At 41.4% G+C, this 24,285-nt stretch overlaps 1 protein-coding gene across 1 annotated transcript in view; it reads right to left on the bottom strand.

The window, feature by feature from the left end:
* Positions 1 to 24,285, bottom strand: part of pggt1b (protein geranylgeranyltransferase type I, beta subunit) — a 53,850-nt gene that overhangs the window by 16,858 nt on the left and 12,707 nt on the right. The window contains exons 3-5 of the mRNA XM_055633176.1: positions 23,434 to 23,501; positions 20,649 to 20,800; positions 9,579 to 9,711 (exon numbers count right to left, since the gene is read on the bottom strand). Coding sequence (XP_055489151.1) covers positions 9,579 to 9,711; positions 20,649 to 20,800; positions 23,434 to 23,501 — 353 coding nt within the window. The remainder of the gene's footprint in view (positions 1 to 9,578; positions 9,712 to 20,648; positions 20,801 to 23,433; positions 23,502 to 24,285) is intronic.

Below are 24,285 nucleotides of genomic sequence, written 5' to 3'. Positions count from 1 at the left end.
GTACAGCTTCGCTTCCTGAATTCGATCACTATCTCCTTTGTCCTGCAGACATTGAGAGAAAGGTTGTTGTCTCAACACCAGGACCCGAGGTTCTCGATCTCCTCCCTGTACTCCATCTCATTGTTATTTGATATCTGCCCCACATTGGTAGTGGCGTCTCGTTATCGTTGGCTCTACTGAAAATCAAATTATACTTGCACCGTCCGGTTCTGAACCCTTCCACAAATAGGAATGCTTCTTCTCTATTCTGTCCTGACTTTTCTTCAATTTGTGCACCTCTATCATATTTCATCTCAGCCTTTTTGTACTCAATGGAAAACCATCACAGCTTCTTCAGTCTTTTCTCTGGGCATCCGTTCCTTGCCCTTGAAGCCATTTGTTCTACCCCCTCTGCAATGCTTTCTCACCATGCTTACTGTTCTAGTCACCATATTGTGCAAATGTTTGCAACAGAGAGGATGCAGAACCTAATGGGGATGCTACCAGGATTGGAAAATAGTAGCTATGGGGAAAGTTTGAATATGTGAATGCGGAAAAAGTGTTTTCTTTTGGGGAAAAAAAGGCTATTTCTTTCCATATTCCTATAATGTGCTAACTGGCTACTATAAATTATTCTTCAGTACTGTTATATTCTGGACTGCAGAATGAATAACAACTTACAAGCAGGTTGCCTGGATCACGAGAGAGATGTATTACCCAACATTCCTTGCTTACATACAACATCAACTCATGTATGTGTAAATATATATATATATATATATATATATATATGTGTGTGTATATATATATATATATATATATATATATATATATATATATATATGAATACATTATACTACTCTCCTTTTTTTAAGTATTAAATCTAAGTACTCAGTTACAATTTTGTTGTTGTGATACTTGATTTAAACGAGTATTTATGAAATCTTAAATGACAAACATAATATATTTATTTTACATATTTACACACTTTTGTTTTGTTTATACAGTGAGTTACTTAACTTCCAAACCTAATCTGACTACTAGTTTACAGATCCTGCCTGATCGTCTAACAGTAACAGGTGTAACAGGTTTAGGTGTTGACTCAACTGTTGGCTTGTTTGGCTCTGTTTTAGTACCCTGACTTTGACCAGAGGAATCTGTTTCTTTGTCTGTACTGACTGAACTTTGTGTTTCAATCACAGTGGTCTCTTCCAACTCACTTTCAGATGAAATCTCAGGGATTAGGACTTCATCCTCAGTTTTTGGTTTATATTTGGCTAGAATCATTTGATCAACATGAACACTTTTAATCCTATCTCCAACTTCAACTAAGTATCTTTTTGTTCCACACACTTCCACTATTTTCCCAACATCCCATTTGTCTCGACTGGACTTGTTGGGAGGACTGAGAACACAAACCTGCTCATCAGGCTTAAAGTACCTCTCCTTTTTGTGGGAGTCAAAATGGCGTTTTTGACAACTGTTTTTGCTCAACTCTCAAGGCCAAATTGGGTAGAACTCCACTTACGCGTATTTCTCAGCCTTCTCTTCATCAAAAATTCTGCAGGTGAGCAACCTGTTGTGTGTTGTGGTTCTGTACTTCAGCAAGAAACTAGCCAAACGATGTTTCATCCTGAGCTTTGAACTACCCTGCAAAACCTGTTTCTTGAGACATCTTTGACAACTCTACCAAACCTTTCTGCTGCCCTGTTGGAGGCTGGATGGTATGTGGGAACAAGAGTGTGTTTTACAACATTCCGCTGCATGAACTCTTTGAATCGTTCTGAACGAAACCGAGGTCTGTTATCAGAAACAAGTTCTTCCAGTAAACCATGACATGCAAAAATGTATCTCAACTCATCTATGGTACATTCATTAGTATTGCTTGACCCCATATGCTTAACCTTAATCCATTTGGAATGACTATCTACTAGTACCAGAAAGTGATCATTACCCTTTTCTCAAAAATCTACATGAACTCTCTGAAAAGGTCTACTTGGCCATGACCAAGGTTGCAGTGGTGTTTTTGGTGGTTTACTCTGGCAATTTTGGTAGACACTACATTTGCTCACCAGTGACTCGACGTCACTGTCAAAACCAAGCCAATACACAAACCTTCTGGCAATTGACTTCATGCTTACTATGCCAGGATGTTCGGCATGAAGTTCATTCATAATTTTGTTTCTCAAAGACTCTGGTACAACCACTCTGTAACCCCACTTAACGCATCATGAGTTCAGAACTGAGTTCAATCCACTATCGATTTCAGTCCAACCATTCAATGTCCGTTCATAGACCCACTTCAGCACAGTGTCTTTCTCTGTTTCTGCTGCAATTTGTGTTGCAGTCACTGGAAAATCTTCATCTACAACTTGCAGTGTGTAGATCGAGTTCTCACTTCCCACATCAGAGTTCCCATGGGACAACCGAGTTCTCATGGTTGCACAAGCCTATTAGGGTTACAAAACCTACTTGAATCTGCACCCTCAGCCATGCGTTTTGGCGCTTTGGAGGGGGCGGGTTTTATACTAGTAAATCTGTTCTAACCGCAATGTATGTTGCAGTAGTAAATCATTAACGAAAAATCGCTGCAAGAACCGGTCGCAAAAGGTATTATTAGTTTTATAGGCCTCGATAATATAGTTCTAATAGTTTTAAAATTACTGTCTCATTCCGCACAGCCCCAGGGTTTTATAAAGCAAAATTAAAGGTATGTACCATTAAATGGGCTACCCTATATATCAAGTTATCTATAGCGAGTAGTTCATTTTGGGCTTTTTATATCCCGCGTATTTTCCATTTGAGGGCAAATCCAGCGCGATGTCAACGTTCTAAACCAGCGCATTCCACAGGAACCCACTAGAAAGCCGATTTAAATGGGCATTTATTTACACTAAATTCCTTCCATTTGGCCTATAAATTAATGTAAATTAGATATAAAAATCATGTTATATTGTGAATTATTTGTGAATAATCTATGAACACTTAGGCTATTTAAAAATGTTAATCTTTCCTTAAGAAATGGGCTTTTGACTATCCAAGAACAGCTTTTTTGTAATGTCCATGATCAATAGGAACAAGATTTCTTGATTGGCCGAACACGAGATATGCTGAATTTGGTGTCTTCCTTTTCTTTATCTGATGGGATGCAGACTTGATTTTTAAAATTGTAACATTGCACTCTATACGCCACCTTGTGATAGGGACAGCAAAATGCCCAGCGATGATGCAAAGGTATAGCACCAAGTATCACTAGTAGTGGCTTGTGATCAGTCACTAGGGTGAATGGTCTGCCAAGAAGAAACTGATGGAATTTCTTGATTCCGAACACGATGCTGTGTGCTTCCTTTTCTATCTGTGCATAATTGCATTCACTCGGTGATAGGGTGCGGGATGCAAAAGCAATAGGCTTTTCCTGTCCGTCATTCATTACGTGGGAGATCATTGCACCTACACCATTACTTGAAGCATCACAAGCAAGTTTCATCTCACGTGTCGTATCGTAGTGAACAAGGAGTTTGTCACTTGTCAAGTTTTCTTTGCAGATGTCATATGCACATTGCTGTTCCTTTCCCCACGTCCATTTCGCATCTTTTTGTAGCAGATGATGTAGTGGCTTTAGCACAGTTGCTAAATCTGGAAGGAATCATGCATAGAACTGCACCATCCCAAGGAATGATCGTAGCTCTGACACATTGTTGGGTTTTGGAGCATTCACTATTGCTTCCATTTTCGCCTTCACAGGGCAAAGTCCATTGGCGTCCACTTTGAGTCCGGGGTAGACCACCTCTGACTGCACAAATGCACATTTACTTTGTCGCCGTTTGACATTGTGGCAGTTCAGTCGTGTGAGAACTTGCTCAAGGATTTCCAAATGTTCTACCATGCCCTCTGTGAATATCAGTAGGTCACCCTGGTTGCACACACAGTGCATAATGCCTTGTAACATTTTGTCCATGACAGACTGAAAACATTTCGGGGAGGATTTCATACCATAGGGCAGTATTGTATATGAATACAAGCCCTTATGTGTGTTGATACTCAAGTATCGCTGACTTTCCTTGTCGACATTGAGTTGGGCGTAAGCGTGAGACAAATCCAGTTTAGTGAAGACTCTCTAAGTTCTGCGTACAGATCTTGCAAGGTTGGTAACGGATATTGTTCGACATCAATGGCTTGGTTGATTGTGACTTTGTAGTCACCACATAGTCAAACAGTTTTGTTGGCCTTGGGTACAGCCACAATTGGCGTTGCCCAGTTACTCTGGTCTGTCTTCACCAGTACTCCATTCCGCTCTAGCCTGTCAAGTTCTTCCTCCACTTGTTGCTTTAGTGCATATGGTACAAGTCTTGGTCGACAATACACAGATCTCACATCTTGCTTAAGTCGAATGTGTGCAGAGTACCCTGTTATTCCCATGTAACTGTCAGCAAAAAGGTTTGCATGTTTGCTTATGACGTTTTCAAGACTCGATTTGGACAAATCGACGCTGAAAATGTTCCAGTCTAATTCCATTCTACTCAGCCAATCCTTTCCAAAGAGGGTTGGTTTATTTCTGTAGCTGGCCACTATGATGGGCAATGTTAATGACTGACCATTATGCTGTACTTTACAGTTCATTTGTCCACGTCTCCAAAACCTTGCCCGAGTAGGTTGTTAGCTTGACCTTACTCTCAAACAATGGTATCTGTGGTAACTTTGTTTCGTAGAGGTCTCTGCTCATGACCGAACAATCTGCTGCCGTGCCAATACATATATCGATTAACTGTTCATTAATCAATAGTTTAGTTCGAAAGTCCTTGCCCTGACTGGTTGTAGGCTTATCGATGTTGGTTGCATAAATGGTGTACAACCCAAGTTTCACATGGGTTCACCTCCAAGTTGTGAACTCCTCTCTGGTGTTGTCGCTTGATTCCCACAGATTGTCGGTTTCCTGTTTTAAGCTTGGCCCGACATGCTGAGGCGATATGGCCTTTCTTCTGGCAGTTATAGCACTTGGCCATTTTGAACGGACAAAATTGGGATGAGCGATTACCGTTGCAACAATATCAACTGGCTGAACTCGGCCTCCAGCCATACTTTGGTTTTTGTTTTTTGTGCCTCTTGGTTTGGCCATAGGCACTGCCTTGTGACTGTAAACGGCCACTGCAGTCCGTGGTGGGCGAAACTCACAAGCATTCTTTGATGCCATCTCCATTGTGGTAGCAATCTTGCATGCTTTCTCGAATGTAAGATCTGGAGTGTTCATGAGTTTGGACTGCATTCGTTCATCCACTAGACTACAAACAAATCTGTTGCGTAGTGCACGTCGGAGAAATGTTCCAAAGTTACAGTGCACAGTTAAGTTTTTCAAGGCAACAATGTACTCATTGATTGTCTCATTCTGTTTCTGTTTTCTAGTGGCAAATTTATAGCTTTCTGAAATTTCCAGAGGCTTTGGGTTGAAGTGCTCCTCCTACTTCTTCATAATGTCATTGAATGGCACGTCTTTTGCCTTTATGGGCGCAAGGAGATTCACGAGTGTGTCGTACACTTCAGGACCGATCTCCGTGAGCAGAATTGCTTTCATGCGTTCGCAAATGGCCTCATTTGTTTCAGTCATTATCTCTCCTTCACTACTAATCTCCATTATGTTGTTTGCCGTGAAAAACATGTTCGGTCTCTCCATATAGGTGCTGAACTCTACTCTTGTCAAAAGTGCCAAGGTTTCCAATATAGCCCCTGGACGCTGCCATCATGTTGTTCTCTTTTGGGTTTTTTTAAAGTCCGTTCAAAAACACCTATTTCCTATCTGTTCTGGTGTAACAATTCACCTAAAACTTAGCTGTACAAATGCTATTCAGCTTGAGGAATTCGACAAAAAAAAACTCAGGCTAAAATGTCATACAATCCCAAGGACAACATCTTGCCATGTAGACACAACATAGAGACAGCCTGACAAACGCTTGCCGATTTGTACAGCTGCTGTTTTAAACTACAGTTCCCTTCATAGAAGGATCTGCGGCCTATCGTGTCCAGCTTGCAAACAACTGCGACACAACTCCGTATTTACTGTTTAAAATGTTAAACAATACAACATGTTGCAAAACATCCCTGCACAGTATTTAAAGGATGAGTTCACAAACTCTATCCCATCCTCGTCGCCAATTTTGTTATATTCTAGACAGCAGAATGAATAACAACTACACGCAGGTGGCCTGGATCACAAGAGAGAGTTTTATTACCCAACATTCCCTGCTTATATACAGCACCAACTCATTAACATATACTTGTACATTATAAGTACCAATAAAAAGCCAAAGAAGTAAACAGTTTAGGCTGGAGGTTGGAAAGTAGAAGGTAGGCAAAAATGCTGGAGAAACTCAGCGGGTGAGGCAGCATCTATGGAGCGAAGGAAATAGGCAAAGTTTCGGGTCGATGCCGTTCTTCTAAAGAAGGGTTTCGACCTGAAACGTTGCCTATTTCCTTCGCTCTATAGATGCTGCCTCACCCGCTGAGTTTCTCCAGCATTTTTGTCTACCTAAAAAGTAAACAGTGTTGCGCTTACAAGAAACAATGTGTTGCAGAGGTATATAGAAAGTAAGGGAAGGATTCGACGGACGGGGTTACTCTGTTAGGAGCCAGCACGGACCCAATCGCCGCCTCCTGTGTCATAAATGAGTAATTACTCTAAGTGAAGACCAAGTAGGGCTTTTTATTAACTACTTACCATTCAACTATTATTGATTAAATAATTTAAACTTCAAGAATTTTAAACAATTTTAGCAACATTCAGGAGAGGTTTTAAATACCTATTTAGAATGCACCAATTCTGAAAGATCGCCTTGGGGAATACCCACACAATTTACTTAATTATCAATTGAATGTGTTTAGATAGCTTAAAGCGAAACAAAAACAGCGACAGACCATAATCTGTGACATAATTTAAAATTATATTTGTTTCTTGTAATTACATTGTCTACAAAGTAATTTGCAAATTCAAGCAACCAAAAAGAAAATTAGCATGCAATAAGTTGGAAAGCAAATGAGATGAAAGCACAATTGTGCAGTGGTAATGTTGCTGCCTTAAAGTGCTAGAGACCCGGGTTCGATCCTGACTTCTGGTGCTATCTGTACGGAGCTTGTACATTCTCTCTGTCACTGGATGGGGTTTCTCCAGGTGGCCTGGTTTTCTCCCACACTCCAAATACGTACAGATTTGTAGGATAATTGGCTTCGGTAAAATTGTCCCTAGCATGTAGGATAGTGTTAATGTACGGGGTGATGGCTGGTGAGCACGGACTCGATGGGCCAAAGGGCCTATTTCCGTGCAGTATTTCTAAAGTTTAAAAATGCTGCCCTTCACGGCAAAGTGGATTAGTTACAAAATTTGAGAAGATTTGGTGCAACTGTACTTGAATTTGGTAGTCACACTTAGTTCTGAAGTTAGCTTTGATCATTTTGGTGTCCATAAATCCCATGGCTACAAGTGTAAGTCAGAGGCTAGGTGTCTTGCAGCAAGTAACTCACCTCCTGACATCCCAAAACCTTTTCGTCATCTATAAGGCACAGGTCTTTATAGCAACAGAATAGACTCCACTTGCCTGGATGACTGCAGCTCCAACTCTCAAATAACACATCCTTGACAAATCTTCACTGATGCCCTAATCACCCTAAACATTAAAGGGGCTGTCCCACTGCAGCAACCTAACTGGCAAGTTTAGGAGAGTTTGAAAAAGTGTCATGTTGAAGATCTTTTTCGACTATGTAGAAGACCACCTTCGACCTTCTTCGACTATGTTGAAGACTAGCTGCAACTAGCTACGACTAGCTCAGGGAAAATTGGGACACCGAATAGTGGAGAGCGAAGACAACTTCCTTCAACACCCCTTCAACTATGTTGAAGACTATCTACGACTACCTTCGACTACCCTCGATTACCTACGAATAACATGCCGACCTACTACGACTAAACCTACGAGTAAAGAAATATATCGATTTTTTCCATGGCGACCTTTCTTTACTCGCAGGCATTTTTCAGCATGTTGAAAAATATGCCACGACCTAGCTGAGGCCTCGAGTACGCAGGGACTACTCGAGCATGAAGGAGTTACAAAGACCTCCTAAGACCTCGTGTTGACCATGCTGCGAGTATGAGTGGAGGGCAAACTCTTCTAAACTCGGCAATTAGGTCGCCGCAGTGGAACAGCCCCTTTAATTCCTTATCACCAGCATACAGTATTTGCTGTGTATATTAACAAGATGATCTGCAGTTATTCACCTCGGTTACTCCAAAGGAACCTTCAAATCCTTGGCTTCTATTGTCCAGGAGGTCCAGGACTGCAGGAGCTGAGGAACATTACCACCGGCAAATTCCCCTTCAAGTGGCACACTATCATGAACAGGAAATGTATTGCTGTTCCTTCACAATAATTGGCTCTAAATCCTGGAACTTCTTACTTCATAACTCAAGGAGTGCAGTGGTTTAAGCAGGTTAATTAGCAAGAACAATTAGTGATGATATCCATTAAATGCTGCCTTGCAATCAACACTGACATCCCCAAAAAAAAGAATGAATAAAAAACACACACTTGGAGGTGGTGCTTGGAGATAGATAGATAGATAGATAGATAGATAGATAGATAGATAGATAGATCCTTTATTGTCATTCAGACCTTTCGGTCTGAACGAAATTATGTTGCCTGCAGTCATACACAGAATCAATAATAACAAAACATACAATAAACACAAATTAAACATCCACCACAGTGAGTTCACCAAGCACATCCTCACTGTGATGGAGGCAAAGTCTTAGTCTCCATCCATGTTCACGTGTTAGTTTATGAGGAAAGATTCTACAGAAGACTTAAATACCACTTTACTGCTGAAACAGATAGGTTTCTGGAATGCAACAACATCCAAGGTGACTGAGATCATACAGGAAAGTACAACAGATCCATTGAATAAAGAACCAGATTTGAAATCTATGTGGTCTACTCCTGCTCCTACTTCTCATGTAACATATACAAATTATTTGCAAATATTTTCATTTAAAAGCAAAGTGCTTTCTTGGAAACAAAATTGCTTTTCAATGCAATGTAAACTTGATTAAATGTAGTAACTGCTAAAAATATTCACGTCAGAAATCATTTCTGGAGATAAATGTTAGTTTTTTGTTAATAATTTTTCATTAGAAATGGGCATCTTTGATACATCATATTTAATTTTATGTTGAATGAGTTTAAGCGCAATGAAACATAGAAACCCTCTTAAATATAGCCAATGAACTGGCCTCAACTACCTTCTGTGGCAGAGAATTCCACAGATTCACCACTGTGTAAAAAATGATTTTCTCATCTCGGTCCTAAAAGACTTCCCTCTAGCCTGTCCAACCCCTTAAGAATTTTGTAAGTTTCTATAAGATCCCCCCTCAAGGTCACAGAGCTACAAAATTAGCTGTTTTTTTTCTCTACAGATATCACCCACCTGCTGAGTATTCTCATATTTTGTTTACTTTCTTTCAGCATTTTTAACATTTCCAGTATTTTAGTTTGCAATCAAAATCTGAATTTCAACTTCAACAATTTTTCATGGTAGAGATCCAATTTTACTTTACTCACCATGCTTTTTCTGATGTAATTTATGGCTTTCTTTGTGTTCATTCCTGACCAATCATTGAGCATATAACAGATACAAGTGGCACAGTAGACAAACCTCATGTCATTTTCACTTCCTTCTGGCACAGCATAGAAGCTGCAAAACAGGCAAAGAAGGAAAAACAAAGAAACACTATTGCAACTATACAGGTGACAAATACATCTAGCCTCTAATTTTCATTTGACTCCATACTATGAAATATTATTGGGACATTAAAAATAAAGTTTGTCTAATTGTTTCAAAAGTGCATGTTGTAAGATCTTAAACTGGTTGCAATCAGAACAAGTTTTTATTTACATCACGAATAGTTTGTCTCATCTGGTTATAGCCCTGCCCCACGGTGCGAGTTCATTCCAAGAGCTCTCCCGAGTTTAAAAAAAATCAAACTTGTGGTAAGCATGGAGAATGAATGTAGCGGGTACGTCGGAGCTCGGGGACGTCTCTTAGCGCTAACGGCAGGTACTCGGGAAGACTCGCTAACGGTAGGTAAGCACGGGAAGACTCTTGAAGATTTTTCAACATGATGAAAAATGTCCACGAGAGCCCCAAGTACCGACGAGTGGCAATGACCGTAAATCTCCGCGTTCGAATCAGGGCAAATTCGGGAGACCTCTTGGAATGAACTCGTACCGTGGGACAGGGGTTTTAGGTAGCAAAACAGATCTTACTTCAAATTAATCAAATTTCAACCCAAATCACTAAAATTTATTTACAAATAGACAATTCACACTAAAGTGCTATACAGATGCCATCGTGGCTAGGTGGCAAAGCCCTGCTAAACTACGCATTTATGAATCCTCATTAGCTACGGGTGAGCTGCTGGGAGACTGGAGGGGGGCCAAGGTTGTGTCTTTACTTAACGACCACAAAAAAAACCTTGGAACTGTAGGCCAAAAGTAAATTACTAAAGGATATGATATGTGTCTTTATACAATACTGGAGAAATTTTGAGGAACAAGATTATCATTTTTTACACCAATACATCGTTCTTAGCAAAAATCTACCCATCGTGTGAAACCTTATAAATAACAAATATAAATTAGATAACTTCAAGACCGAAAGTCAAAAACTTTTTTCATGATCTTCGTTTTACCACCAATTTGGAAACCAAAAATGTGACATTAAAAACTCTGCCACATTTAGTCATTAATATTTAATTCATAAATAAACTTCATATGGCTCCTCATACATATACATTTTGATAATAATCTTTGGAAATATCTTTATCAATACCAAGAGAAAAATGCAGTAACATAAATATAATCCAGTACAGTAAAGATCCCGTAACAGTCGTTGTGCGTGGTGTTCATTGGCACAACGACCATTATTGGGGTCAGTACCACCGTACGTTAAATCACGGAGGCTCCAAACCTCCAATGCTTTTCAAAAACCCAACGGGGTATCCTATGATAGTAGTGATTTTTGGGCGAGTAAATTATTTTTTCTTATTTTCCAATTTAATATAGCAAAAACATCGTGGTGTCAAAAACAATTTACGATATATTTTCCGACTTTTTTAAATCAATTAAAAAAAATTTTGGACATACATTGGTCATCAAAACTAAGAAACTGAGCCAATCTTCAATTTGGCAACACACTGTCTCTTGTTTACCTTTCGTACGGACTAAGTCGCTAAGTTCATTCCTTCGTGTCAACTTCGGGAAGCTCCGCAACGACCATTTACGGAGACATTTTACTTACTAAAATATCAGCCCAAATCAAACATTCTGACGAATCAGCGGCCATCGATATAACTCAAATCCATAAGGTAATGTATTGTTTAGATCACATTGGTGAAAATGTTTGGTTTTCGCTATTAATGTAATGTTTGTTTTCTGGGACACCAAGCCTTTTAGTGTCCACCGCAACGTACGTTTGTGTGTATGATGTGTAACACGCGTTGCTGTGTCCACTCAGATGGATGCAGTATTCTACTACATGATCAGGTGAATAGAAATGATGTTTGCAATTTTATTTTTCCATGTGGTATTCATAAACATAGAAAGGAATAAGAAATGCGTGCACTGACTGTGCCAACCAGGTCACTGATGGACACCACGCGACAACCTGTATTTGTGTATTCTGATGCCATTTTCGGAAACTTGCCATCATATGCTATCTTTTCTTATATATTTTTTGTTGATACTATGTTAATCATGAACCCAATAAAGTGCTTGTCAACTTTTTTGAATGAATTTGAAATTTGACCCCCTTTGTCACATTTTTGTGTGCAGTATTGTAAAAAAAACCACATACATTTGGAAAGACAGGGCAACTCAACACAGCTTTGAGCTTGGGCGATAGTATCTCACAAGACTGAATCCGTTTTTTGAAGAAATAACCAAGAAGATTGATGAAGGCAGGGCAGTAGACGTACTCTATATGAACTTCAGTAAGGCTTTTGATATGATTCCACATTGTAAGTTGCTCTGGATGATTAGATTGCATGGAATTTAGCAAGAGCTAGCTAGTTAGATACATAATTGGCTTGATGGTAGGAAACAGAGGGTGATGACAGATGTTTTAAAAGAAAGAATCGGATTGGAGACCCATGATTAGTAATGTACCTCAAGAGTCAGTGCTGGGCCAATTATTGTTTGTGGTTTATATCAACAAGGCATTATTAATAAGTTTGCAGATGACAGTACCAGTTAACATGATTTATAGCAGGATCTTAATCAGGTGGGGAAATGGTTCATGGAATGGTAAATGGAGTTTAATAGTAAGATTAAACGAGAACTTACCAGTTTGAAGTTTGGTCTGTATTTTATGAGGAGTTACGATGAGGGATTACATGACGAACCCCGCCAGGACGCATGCGTGTCATTCTTCAAAGCAGCGGAGTGAAATCACAGATAACTGTAATGACTAAACATAGTAAGATTAGAGAAGAGATACCAGTTAAGTATATGATCAGGGTGGGAGCGGAGGGCACGTAATCCCTCATAAAATACAGATCAAACTTCAAACTGGTAGGTTCTTGTTTAATCTTACTATTTTACTTCGGAGTCACGTGAGTGACTACGTGAAGATTTTAAAGCTCTGTGATTTCATGCCGTGGACACAAGTCCATGCATCACGTCTGCCTTGACTGTGGGAGGAATAGTGTTAACATGATTTGGACATGATTCGTCATTGAAATCTTAAATTTTATTAACACAAATTATAACCCCTTTTATGGGTTTAATTAATTTACAGAACTTAAAATTTTTTCTGCAAATGTTCCAGATTTCATCACTGGTTTATTGTAAAATAACTGGAAAGTTCTTTCCCCTGACCATCCTGCTGCTTCGAGGACTTGGTCCATGGGCACATCCAGTTGTACTGCTGCCGATGTAGCTGCAGCCCTGGTGGAATGAGATTTTAAAACGTTAGTATCCACTCCAGCCTGTGTCAGCACCTGTTTCAGCCATCTCGAGATGGTCTGGACCGTCACTCTTTTGTGAGGTTGCTTATGGCTGATCAGCAGTCCCTTCTCATTGCCTCTTAGGATTTTTGTTTTCTCTATGTATAATGACAGGTGTCTAACTATACAGAGACGGTCATCTGAAGGGTATGACCTGAATGGTATATTGAGGACTGCTGATCCCTGTCTGTTCTGCTTTACCAGTTCGTAGATGTGGAACGTAATATCGTCAGGTGAGGAGGTCATGTTGTCCAGTCTGAGTTTATGCAGTGACTGAACCCTCTGTGCCGTGACCAGTGCCATTAACATGACTGTTTTCAAAGTTAGTCTGTGTAGGGGCAGAGTTGATGCTGGAGACCAGTTCCTGAGCGTTTTCAGAGCAATGCTTACATCCCAAATTTGGGAGTACCTGGTTTTTGGGGGAATTTGTATTAAATATTCCCCTCATGAGCTTTGTTACCAGAGGGTGAGTCCCTACAGTGTAACGCTCTGTCCCTTGCCATAGGTAAGTCGACAGAGCACTTCTGGCGCTGTTGATGGCACTGTAGCTGAGCCCTTCATCATAGTGGCGGCCTGCTAGATATTCCAGAACAGACGGGATGTGCATGTTTTTCGGTTGGTGATGGTTGTTCTTTGACAGACATTTCCCACTTCCATGTCAGACCAGATATTGTTTTTTAGTTGATTGTCCTTTGGGCCGCAGAGATCATGTTTCGCTGTTAGGTCCGTTCAGTTGTAAAGTGGTGTTTTTAAAACCTCATCAAAGTGGAGGCCTGCCAGATATTCCAGAACAGACGGGATGTTCATGTTTCTGTTGGTGATGTTGTTCTTATGACAGTACATTTCCCACTTCCTGATGTAGACCAGATATTGTTTTTTAGTTGATTGTCTTTGGGCCGCCGAGATCATGTTCGCTGTTTGGTCCGTTAGTCCCAGTTGTAGAAGTGGTGTTTTTAAACTCTACAAATTAACAGGTTCAAGCTTTTATGGCATGGATGGCTATCCCCTGTCACGGGATGTAGCAACAAGTCTGGTCTATGTGGGATGGTAATACATGGTTCTAATACCATGTTTTGCACCACTGGGAACCATGGTTGTGTAGGCCAATCGGATACTACCAAAATACCAGACGCAGAGTCTTGTTGTATTTTCCCTTAATACCCGACTGATGAGGCAGAAAGGAGGAAATGCATAGATAAACAATTTCCCGCAATGCAGTGAAAATGCATCTGTTGCTGCTGCCCCAGGGTCTGGTTCCGATGAAACATAGTTAGGTATCTGGTTGTTTAGTCTGGATGCGAATAGATCGATATCTGGTGTTCCATATTTTGCTGTAATATCAGAAAATACCATTTTGTTCAACATCCATTCGGTGTTTTCATTAAATTTGCGTGACCTGGTGTCTGCCACTAAATTTAGTCTCCCTGCTAGGTAAGTGGCTGATATCCAAATATCTCTCTGGATACACCATTGCCAAATTGAATTAGCGAGATTGTCACATGATATCGATTTGTTACCACCCATGTGGTTGATGTATGCTACCACGGTGGTATTGTCTATTTGTAATCTAACATGCTGGTGATATGACCCAGTACAATATGACTTAAGGCCATGGAATGCACCCAACAGTTCCAAGTAGTTTATGCCCAGTGTGATTAAGAAAGATGCCTCCTGTGCTGTCCATCTACCTCCACAGCTGGTGATGGTATTGGTGGCTCCCCACCCAAGTGCACTGGCATCGGTTTGTAGTACCATAGAAGGGTTACTGACAATGATTGGGTTGGATCAAAGCCAGAGGTTGTCTATCCACCATTTTAGTTCCGTTTTGGCTTGGATTGGTAGTCTCATAGGTCTGTCAAAGTGACCTGCATTGATTTTGAGAGCTTGTATTTTTGCTCTCTGTAAGTTTTGGTAATGTAGAGGTCCAAATTGTGTGGCTGGGAAAGCAGCCACCATTTTACCAATTACTTTTGCTACCAATCTGATGGACGGATTTCTGATGTCAATGAGGTTATTGAAAGCCTCTATTAAATCTCTAGCCTTTCCCTTAGGTAGTGTCACCGTCATGTGAACGGAGTCAATGGTGAATCCCAAATAGTCCATAGTAGTGGACGGTGTTAGTTTAGATTTAACTGGATGGATGATAAATCCCAGTTTTTCAAATAACTGTTTTGTGGCTGTTACAGTTTGTATGGCCAATTCCAAAGTTATGCTCACTATGAGTATGTCATCTAAATATGCCATAACCATGTGATTACGTTTCCGTAGAAACGCTAGGGCTGGTTTTAAGATTTTCGTGAACAGCCTGGGGGCTGATGATAGCCCATTTGGCAGTGCTTTATATTGCCTGAGTTGTCCTATCCAGTTGAATTTTAAGTAACATCTGTGGTCACCTCGTATGGGTACTGAATAGTAAGCATCTTTTAAATCGATGCTGGCCATGAAGTAACCTTTGGAAATTAATTGTTTAGCAGTAACAAAGGTTTTCATTTTAAAGTGAATATATTGTACAAATGTATTCAATTTTGTCAGATCTATGATGATGCGACAACCACCATCTTTTTTGGTTTTGGTAAAAATATTGGACACGAATTCTAATGGTTCGTGTTGAGTTATCTCAATTACACCTTTTATGTAAAGCCGCTCCAGTTCAGCTTGTGCCTCTGATTTTTCTTTATCAGAGAGTACGAACACTCGGTTCGGTCTATGTTGAACTGGAGGGCTGTACTCGTGTATAAACTCTATTGTATATCCCTGGATACTGTGTAAGATGTACGTATCGGTCGTTAGCATGCTCCATGCATTCAAAAACCAGTGTAGTCTCCCCCCAACCTCCATGCTCTCCATATCTTTTAGGGAACCAGACCCACCTACCTCCATTGTTACCAGTGGCAGGTTTACTTCTTTTTGTAGTTCTTCCGCTGTTGTTGCGCTGGTGCCTGGTTTTTCGGGTTGGTTGGTGTTGGCATTGGGATTCCCCGCATTTCCAAGAAGGCCGGCCTGGGCCATGGCCTAAAAAAGACTCATGTTTGGAAAACCGTGCCTTCGAGCTTTCACCAGTTCTGCTGGTGGATGCGTAGGGATGCTGTCTTTGGCTGTAGTGGGTTTTTGTTTGTGTTCCTTTTATTAATCCCAAGGTTTTGGCTTCCTCATCGAGCTCTTTTACCTGCTTCGATAGGTTGCCACCGAACAAGAGAATTGGTGGTTTCGTGGCCCCAGGTTTGCACAGTCCCGCAAATTTTGGGTTCAGTGTGGGTTGTATGGCACTTTTCCTGATGTTATTTATTTCGTGCTGGGTGTTACAGAATAGTGCCAGCGCATCTTGTTGGTCCTGGGACATATTCCTGTCGTCCACTGTACGGGCAAATGCTGTTATCCCTGCGGTCAGTAATGTCAGTACTTTTTGTAATTTCAAAGTCGGACTCCTCCGAGTCCACGACCTTGTTAGATTTGTATTTTGCCTTGCCGCCTGGCCGCGTGGATTTGGCCGGTGCGGAGGCGACATCGGGCACAGCTGATCCCATTACGGGTGATCCAAGTGCCGTCGGCTGCTCTTGCTGGCTGCCCGCTCCTCCGCGGTCCTCCCTCACCAGCTTTGTCGCAGCCCTTGTCTTCTTTGTTTTCTCCATTTCCCTGCCTGTAGTTGGGAAAGGAAACAAAAAAGACCGCAGAGTAAACCCTTAACTGCAATTAGCAGTTTTTAAACTGCCGCCGCGGAGGAACGTCCTTCCACCGCGTCTGACGTTTCGCAATGCGAGTAGCGATATGACACGCATGCGTCCTGGCGGGGTTCTTCACGTAGTCACTCACGTGACTCCGAAGTAAAATTCAGAGAATAGATGACAAATCATCCTCTATGAAAATCCTCAAAACTGGTGCACGAAAGGATATGTTATCAGCCCCCTATACTTAAACATTCGTGTCTGTGCAGTCAAATACTAATCCAACTCAATTTACAAATTCACAGACGACAACATCAGATAGTAAATAATGATAAGACAGAATATAAAAAGGTGACCGAGACCTTGTAACCTGGTGCCAAGATAACAACCTCTCCCTCTATGTCAGCAAGACAAAGGAGGGTGTCCTCGACTTGTAGAAGCAAAGTAGTACACACACACACAGGCGGCAAAGTAGCGATGCTTGAAAGCTTCAAGTTCCAAGGAATAAACATTACCAACAATTTAATCTGGACCAGCCACATCGAAGCTATGGCCAAGGAAGCATACCAATGCCTCTACTTCATTAGAAGGTTTAGGAAGTTTGGCATGTTCCCAACAACCCTCATCATTTCTACAGATACGCCGTAGAAAACATTTTATCGGGATGCATCACAGCCTGGTTTGGGAACAGATCCATCCAAGACTGCAAGAATTTGCAGAGTTGTGGATGTAGCCCAGATCAATTTGCAAACCAGCTTCCCTTCCATTGACTCCATCTCTACTTCGCACTAACTCGGCAAAGCAACCAGCATAATCAATAACCAATCTCTCCTCTTCTCCCCTCTTCCATCATGCAAGACGGACAGAAGTTTGAAAACACATACCTCCATATTCAGGGACAGTTTCTTCCCAGTTGTTATCAGATAACTCAATGGTCCTATCATCACCTTAGGTTCGGTCCTGACCACCCATCAACCTCATGGGAGACCTTTGAACTATCGGACTTTATCGATGCACTGTGGATAGCTTGATTGTAATAATGTATAGTCTTTTCTTTGGTTAGCATGCAAACAAAAAGCTTTTCACTGTACCTCAGTACACGTGACAATAATAAACTAAACTAATTGAGGAATGACCATATAGAGGTGTATAAAATCATGAGGGGGCATAGACAGGGTGAATGCACATAGTTGTTTTCCCCTCCCCAGGGTTGGGGAATCAAGAATAGAGGGCATAGGATTAAAGTGAGAAGGGAAAGAGTTAATAGTAACCTGACAGGTAACTTTTTCCACACTGTAGGTGGTACATATATGGAATGAGCTGCCAGAAGAAGTGGTTGAGGTTGGTACACTAACAACATTTTAAAAATACATGGACAGGTACATGCAAGGGAAAGGTTTAGAGAGATATTGTTCAAATGCAGGTCTAGCTTGGATGAGCATCTTGGTCAGAGCTTGTTTCTATAATGCATGAACTATGATACTGCAGATTTATTTTCAATCTTAGGCCTTTACTACAATTATTTTGCCCTGTCCTCTGTGCTAACTGCCACCCCATTAGCCACTAGATAACTGACTCCCTCATTCTGAGTTCCAGACAACTAGTCTGGCAATAAGCAACATCAAAACATCCACAGCAGAGGCATGCAGGAAAAGTGGAAGAGAGAGTCATGTATGGAACTATCAGTGGGGCAAATATACTGGACACGGTGAACTGACCACATACCATTGAAGGACAGTTTGCAGGCTGGTGGCCATGCTTCCAGGGTTAGACTGAACAGAATATTAGACATGCACCTTTCCCAGCCCAGGTTTGGGAGAAAGCAATATAACCACTCTCTTTTGTGTTATCAGTGCCTATGCCCTGTTCCCCTCTCAACATAGACAGTTGGCTGCTGAGGAAGGAATGGTTGGTGGGGGCGCTGCGAGACGGCTGCCCTGCCAGGAGCGTGTTAGTCAATTCTACTTTTTTTGTTTTTTTTTAGTATGTCCAAATGTTTGTTTTAATGTCTCTCGGTGTGTCTTGTGTGGGGGGTGGTGAGGAGGGGTAAGGGGGGGGGCAACCGCTTTCGGTCGCCTCCTCCACGGAGAGGCAAATTTTTCCATGTCGCCTCCCTCGCGGCTTAACACCAAGGATTGGTGCGGCCTTTCCCGGAGACGGTCCTGGAGCTTCAGCAGCGGGCGCAGAGTGAACTTTTCATCGTGGAGTGGGCAAGCCCTCGCTGAGGGTCGCCAGGAGGGAGCGCTCCGATCGCTGGCCCGTGGCAGCCTGAAGCCGACAGCATGCAGCCTGAAGCCGGTCTGCAGAGATTCCAGCTGGCACGGCATCCGAAGCCTGGGATACCTCGTTGGGGACCCCGGAGAAGAAGAGCTCCGATCGCCGGCCCACAGCCTACATAATCTTGAAACCGCGGACTGCGCTGCTACAAACCGCGGGCGCGGCGGGGACTTACCATCCGGAGCGGGACCCCTCGCCGGGGATTACTGGAGAAGAGCTCCGACCGCCGGCCTACAACAGCTTGAAGCCGCAGTCTGCGGTGCTTCTAGCCGCGGGCGTGGCGGGGACTTGCTTACTCTCCATCCGGAGTGGATCCCTCGCCGGGAATCCCTGGAGAAGAGCTCCGACCGCCGGCCTACGTTATCTTCAAGCCGCGGTCTCCGGTAGGGAAGCACCGATTTGGGACTTGCCTTGTCTGTACATCTGGCCGCCCACAGCGGCGACTGCGGAGGTTTATGGCCCCGACCACGGGGAAAAATGGAGGAGGGCTGACAAAACTTTGTGCCTTCCACCACAGTGATGAATGCTGTGGTGAATGTTTTTGTGTTACATTTTTTATTGTGTATTTTGTGTTCTTTTTTATCGTACTGCTGCTGGCAAGTTCATTTCACTGCACTTCATTGTGCACGTGATGACTAAATCTGACTATTGACGATTGAAGCAGTTAATTCTCAACAGGAGCTACAAAATATATATTTTTTAAGTACAAAAGTTTTTTTTCCCCAATTTCCCACTTGGTTTTAGTTAGGTACACCAATTTTCTGGTAAAGTTTTTATTTGGTAGTGTCTTGTTTAGAAACGGAAGAGAAATAACAAAATCCTGCTACCAGAAGGCATCCATCTGATCAATACTGGCAAGCACTGGGCCTCTACTCGCTGGAGTTTAAATTGAGGGGGGACCTCTTCGAACTTACCGAATAATGAAAGGCATAGATAGAGTGGCTGTGGAAAGGATGATTCCACTGGTGGGCGAGCCTAGGACCAGAGGTCATAGGCTCAGAATTAAAGGGCGCTGTTTTAGAAACGACGTGAGGGACTTCTTTAGTCATAGGGCAGTTAATTTGTAGAACTCATTGCCACAGAGGGCTATGGAGGCCGTCAGTGGATATTTTAAGGGAGAGATAGACAAATTCTTGATTACAATGAGTGTCATGGGTTATGGGGAAAAGGCAGGAAAATGGGATTAAAAGACAGAGATCAGCCATGACTGAATGGTGATGCTCGATGTGCTGAATGGCCCAATTCTGCTCCTATAGCTTGTAAACTTGTGAAGCTTGTGTGGAAAGCCATGAGAGCTATTATGTATGCCCATAACTATACAGGCTTACAGAAAGAATACTTAGCAGTTTTGAAAAACTGCTCCTTAAGACTGTCAAAGTTGAGAAAGGAATATTACCCGAGGTTTGGCTAATGAAAGAAAATGATCAAGTAATTGAACAAAATCCGAAATGCAATGGATAATTAGAACTTTCTCACTTCACTTTCATAAAAAGAAAACTAGATTTTACTTACATGATACAAAAGATCTCAAGCGAACAATGCTCAGGCTCAACCAATCAAGTGAAAATAAACCCCGATTATAATTATCTAATGTTATTATACCATTGCTACATAAAGTGGGCTTTAAATTGCAAGGCATGCAAAGTATTAATACAATTTCTTCCATGATAATAAAGAATTTACCATACCTGCCATCTTCAATTTGCAGAGCTCTGAGTCCTGCTAAACATGCTTCCTTATTTACCCGTTTCAGATCATCTCCAAGAATCACCAGGCTAGCTAGGCCAGTGTAGGTCATTGCTATGTGCCCACTGTCATACAAATGATGTGTACCGTGACTCTAAAATATACCAACAACCATGCATTAGGGAAAGTAATACAATTATCAGCATTTCAATTGTTTTATTGCTTAAAAAAGTTTAAATAAATCAATTTAACTGTCTGAGGTAGGGAAAGGGGGATATCAGAAATTATCATTGATTAAAGGTAATGCGTGAAACCAATTTTACAGCGACAGAGTTGCTGCCTTACAGCAACTGAGACCTGGGTTCGATCCTAACTATGGGCGCTGTCTGACTAGAGTTGGTACCTTCTCCCTGTGACCGTGTGGGTTTTCACTGAGTACTCCAGATTCCTCCCATGCTCCAGAGATGTACAGATCTATAGGTTAATTGGCTTTGGTAAAATTGTAAATTGTCCCTAGTATGTAGGATAGTGTTAGTGTACGGGGTGATTGCTGGTCGGCATGGACTCGGTGGGCCGAAGGGTTTGTTTCCGCTGTATCTCTAAAGTCAAAAGTAAAGTCGAAAGTCAATTTTTTTTAAGACAATGCTGAGGAGGATGTTTTCACTTATGGAAGAGTCTAGGATCAGAGGGCACAACCTCAACAATTAAAGGATCTGCCTTCAGAAAGGAGACGTGGAAGAATTTCTTTAGTCAGAGGGTAGTGAATCGGTGGAATTAATTGCCACATATGGCTATGGAGGCCATCATTGGGTATTTATTAAAGTGGAGATTGCAGGTTCTTGATTAGTAAGGGTGTCAAAGGTTATGGGGAGAAGGCAGGAGAATAGAGCTGAGAGGGAAAGATAGATCAGCCATGATTGAATGGTGGAGTAGACTCAAGGAACATAGAAACATAGAAAATAGCAGTAGGGCAATCTGCCCTTTGAGCCAGCACCGTCATTCAATATGATCACAACTGATCATCCAAAATCAGTATCCCATTCCTGCTTTCTCCCCATATCCCTTGATTCCGTTAGCCCTAAGAGCTATATCTAACTCTTTCTTGAATACATCCAGTGAATTGGCCTCCACTGCCTTCTGTGTCAGAGAATTCCACAGATTCACAACTCTCTGGGTGAAAAGGTTTTTCTGTATCTCAGTCCTAAATGGCCTACCCATTATTCTTAAACTGTGACCCCTGGTTCTGGACTCCCCCAACATCGGGAACATTTTTCCTGTATATAACATGTCCAATCCCTTACAAATTTCGTATGTTTTAATAAGATACCCGCGGGACTCTGCGAGCGCACGCCGGGGGCTCTAACATCAAGAACCCGGTGTGCGACCTTGCACCACCCGGCGTGGCTTTAATGGCCGCGGGACAATCGCCATCGCCAGCCGGGGGCTTTGACTTTGACTCTGATATCGGGGGGGGGGGGGGAGTGCAGTGGAGAGATACGTTTTTTGGCCTTCCATCACAGCGATGTGATGGATGTTTATGTAAATTATGTTGTGTCTTGGGTCTATTTGTTTGTAATGTATGGCTGCAGAAACGTCATTTCGTTTGGACCTCAAGGGGTCCAAATGACAAATAAATTGTATCTTGCATCTTGTATCATCCTAAATTCCAGTGAATATAAGCCCAGTCGATCCATTCTTTCATCCTGTCAGTCGCGGCATCCCAGGAATTAACCTGGAATCACGCTGCACTTCCTCAAAAGCAAGAATGTCCTTCCTCAAATTAGGAGACCAACACTGGACACAATCACTCCAGGTGTGATCTCACCAGGGTCCTGTACCTGAGGGGCCTAATTCTGCTTCTATGATTTATGATCTTAAGAACATGGTACAATATGAATATCAGCATACAAAAAGGGATATTAAATTCTTCCACCCAACGAATTCCTCTTTTATTCCCTCGTCTATGGTGGAATTCCATACAGCTTAATCGATTTGCTGATAATCCTCCAAATTAAACTGTTCTACTGATATGATTTCTGATCTAAACTAGACAGCTGTACACAGTAAAGCATCTCAAGAAGCAGGAAAAAAAGATCACTCACTCTTTAAAGGGACAACCGCCTAAGCAATGCACAGAACTTTAATAAATGCTAATTGGTTTATTAAAGGGCTATAACAACGTATATGTTATGGTTAAGACTGTAAACACATCAAGAAGATAATGCCCAAGTCACAAACTGTTTTGGCTTAATTCAAAATTGCTGGTAGTCCTAGAGTCATGGAGTGACACAGTGGAATCAGGCCCTTAGGCCCAACTTGCCCACACCGGACAGCATGTTCCAGCTACACTAATCCCACCTGCCCACATTTGGTCCATATCCCTCCAAACCTGTTCTATCCATGTACGTGTCTAACTGTTTCTTAAACATTGGGATAATCCCAGCCTCAACTACCTCCTCTCACAGTTTGTTCCATACACCCACCATCCTTTGTGTGAAAAAGTTACCCCTCAGATTCCTATTAAATCTTTTTCCCTTCACCTTACACCCATGTCCTCTGGTCCTCGATCCACCTACTCTGCAAAGGAGACTCTGCAACTACCCGAACTATTCCTCTCATGATTTTATAAACTTCTATAAGATCACCCCTCATCCTCCTGCACTCCAAGGAATATAGTTATGGTCCTAATGAAGGAATACTCCTGGAGTTTTTATTCTAACTTCCAGTTTAGTCACCATTGAATAAAGTACTGGGTTCTCATTGAAATACTTTCCAGATTCCACTAACCTCTGATACATTATATGGGATTCCCAGATGTGATGAACCCCTGAATCCACAGCGGTACAGATTAGATTCTGAAAATCAGAATAATAATGTTAAAATAAAGCACTGTGAACCATGCTTACGTGCCTTTTCTGTACATCTAAATACCTAAAATATTGAAGTATTGTAATAAATTCATTTTCTGCAAAAGCACTGCAAGTATCAATAAATAATATGTTAGGGTCCATTATTGTTTAATGAAACCTAAAAACAAATTTTCCTTCAGATCTCGAACAAATGGATTTATTTTTATCAGCTGGAGCAAACTATAACAAGTACAATACTGTCTGCAATGAATTGCTTTTCCATCATGTTACAAAGGCACACCATCTCAACAGTGCCATCTAATGCCATACAGTATGTCCACTTCCAAATCCATAGAAAGCATCTCTATGAACAATTATCTTTTATTACAAATGTTCTGACTAATCTTTCTTTTTCTGTTATTTTGTCAAGCAACAACTATTTTATTATGATTATTCACATTTTTGAGATAATTGTTTAAGAATGTTCACTTTTAAATTGCTTTCTTACTTTAAATTAATAAAATTTAGCAAATTCATCATATGAAAAACAATTTCCACATCTGACATCAAAACATTTTCTGATCGCTATTTATGATACGTTTGCTTTCCAATTTGACAACTCCGATTTAGAAAATATTTAATATCCCCAAAATACAAATCATTGAAAGCCGCTCGTAACATCAAAAGGGTGGGGCTACTCTGAGCCTTCAATGTCGCAATAAAATCTCTATTATTATAACACACTTGATTACAAGCAGATCAAGTAATTTTAATCAATAAAAAATCCGTG

Source organism: Leucoraja erinacea, chromosome 3, assembly GCF_028641065.1.
Source record: "Leucoraja erinacea ecotype New England chromosome 3, Leri_hhj_1, whole genome shotgun sequence".
Lineage (NCBI taxonomy): Eukaryota > Metazoa > Chordata > Chondrichthyes > Rajiformes > Rajidae > Leucoraja > Leucoraja erinaceus.
This window is presented reverse-complemented; position numbering and strand designations above follow the sequence as displayed.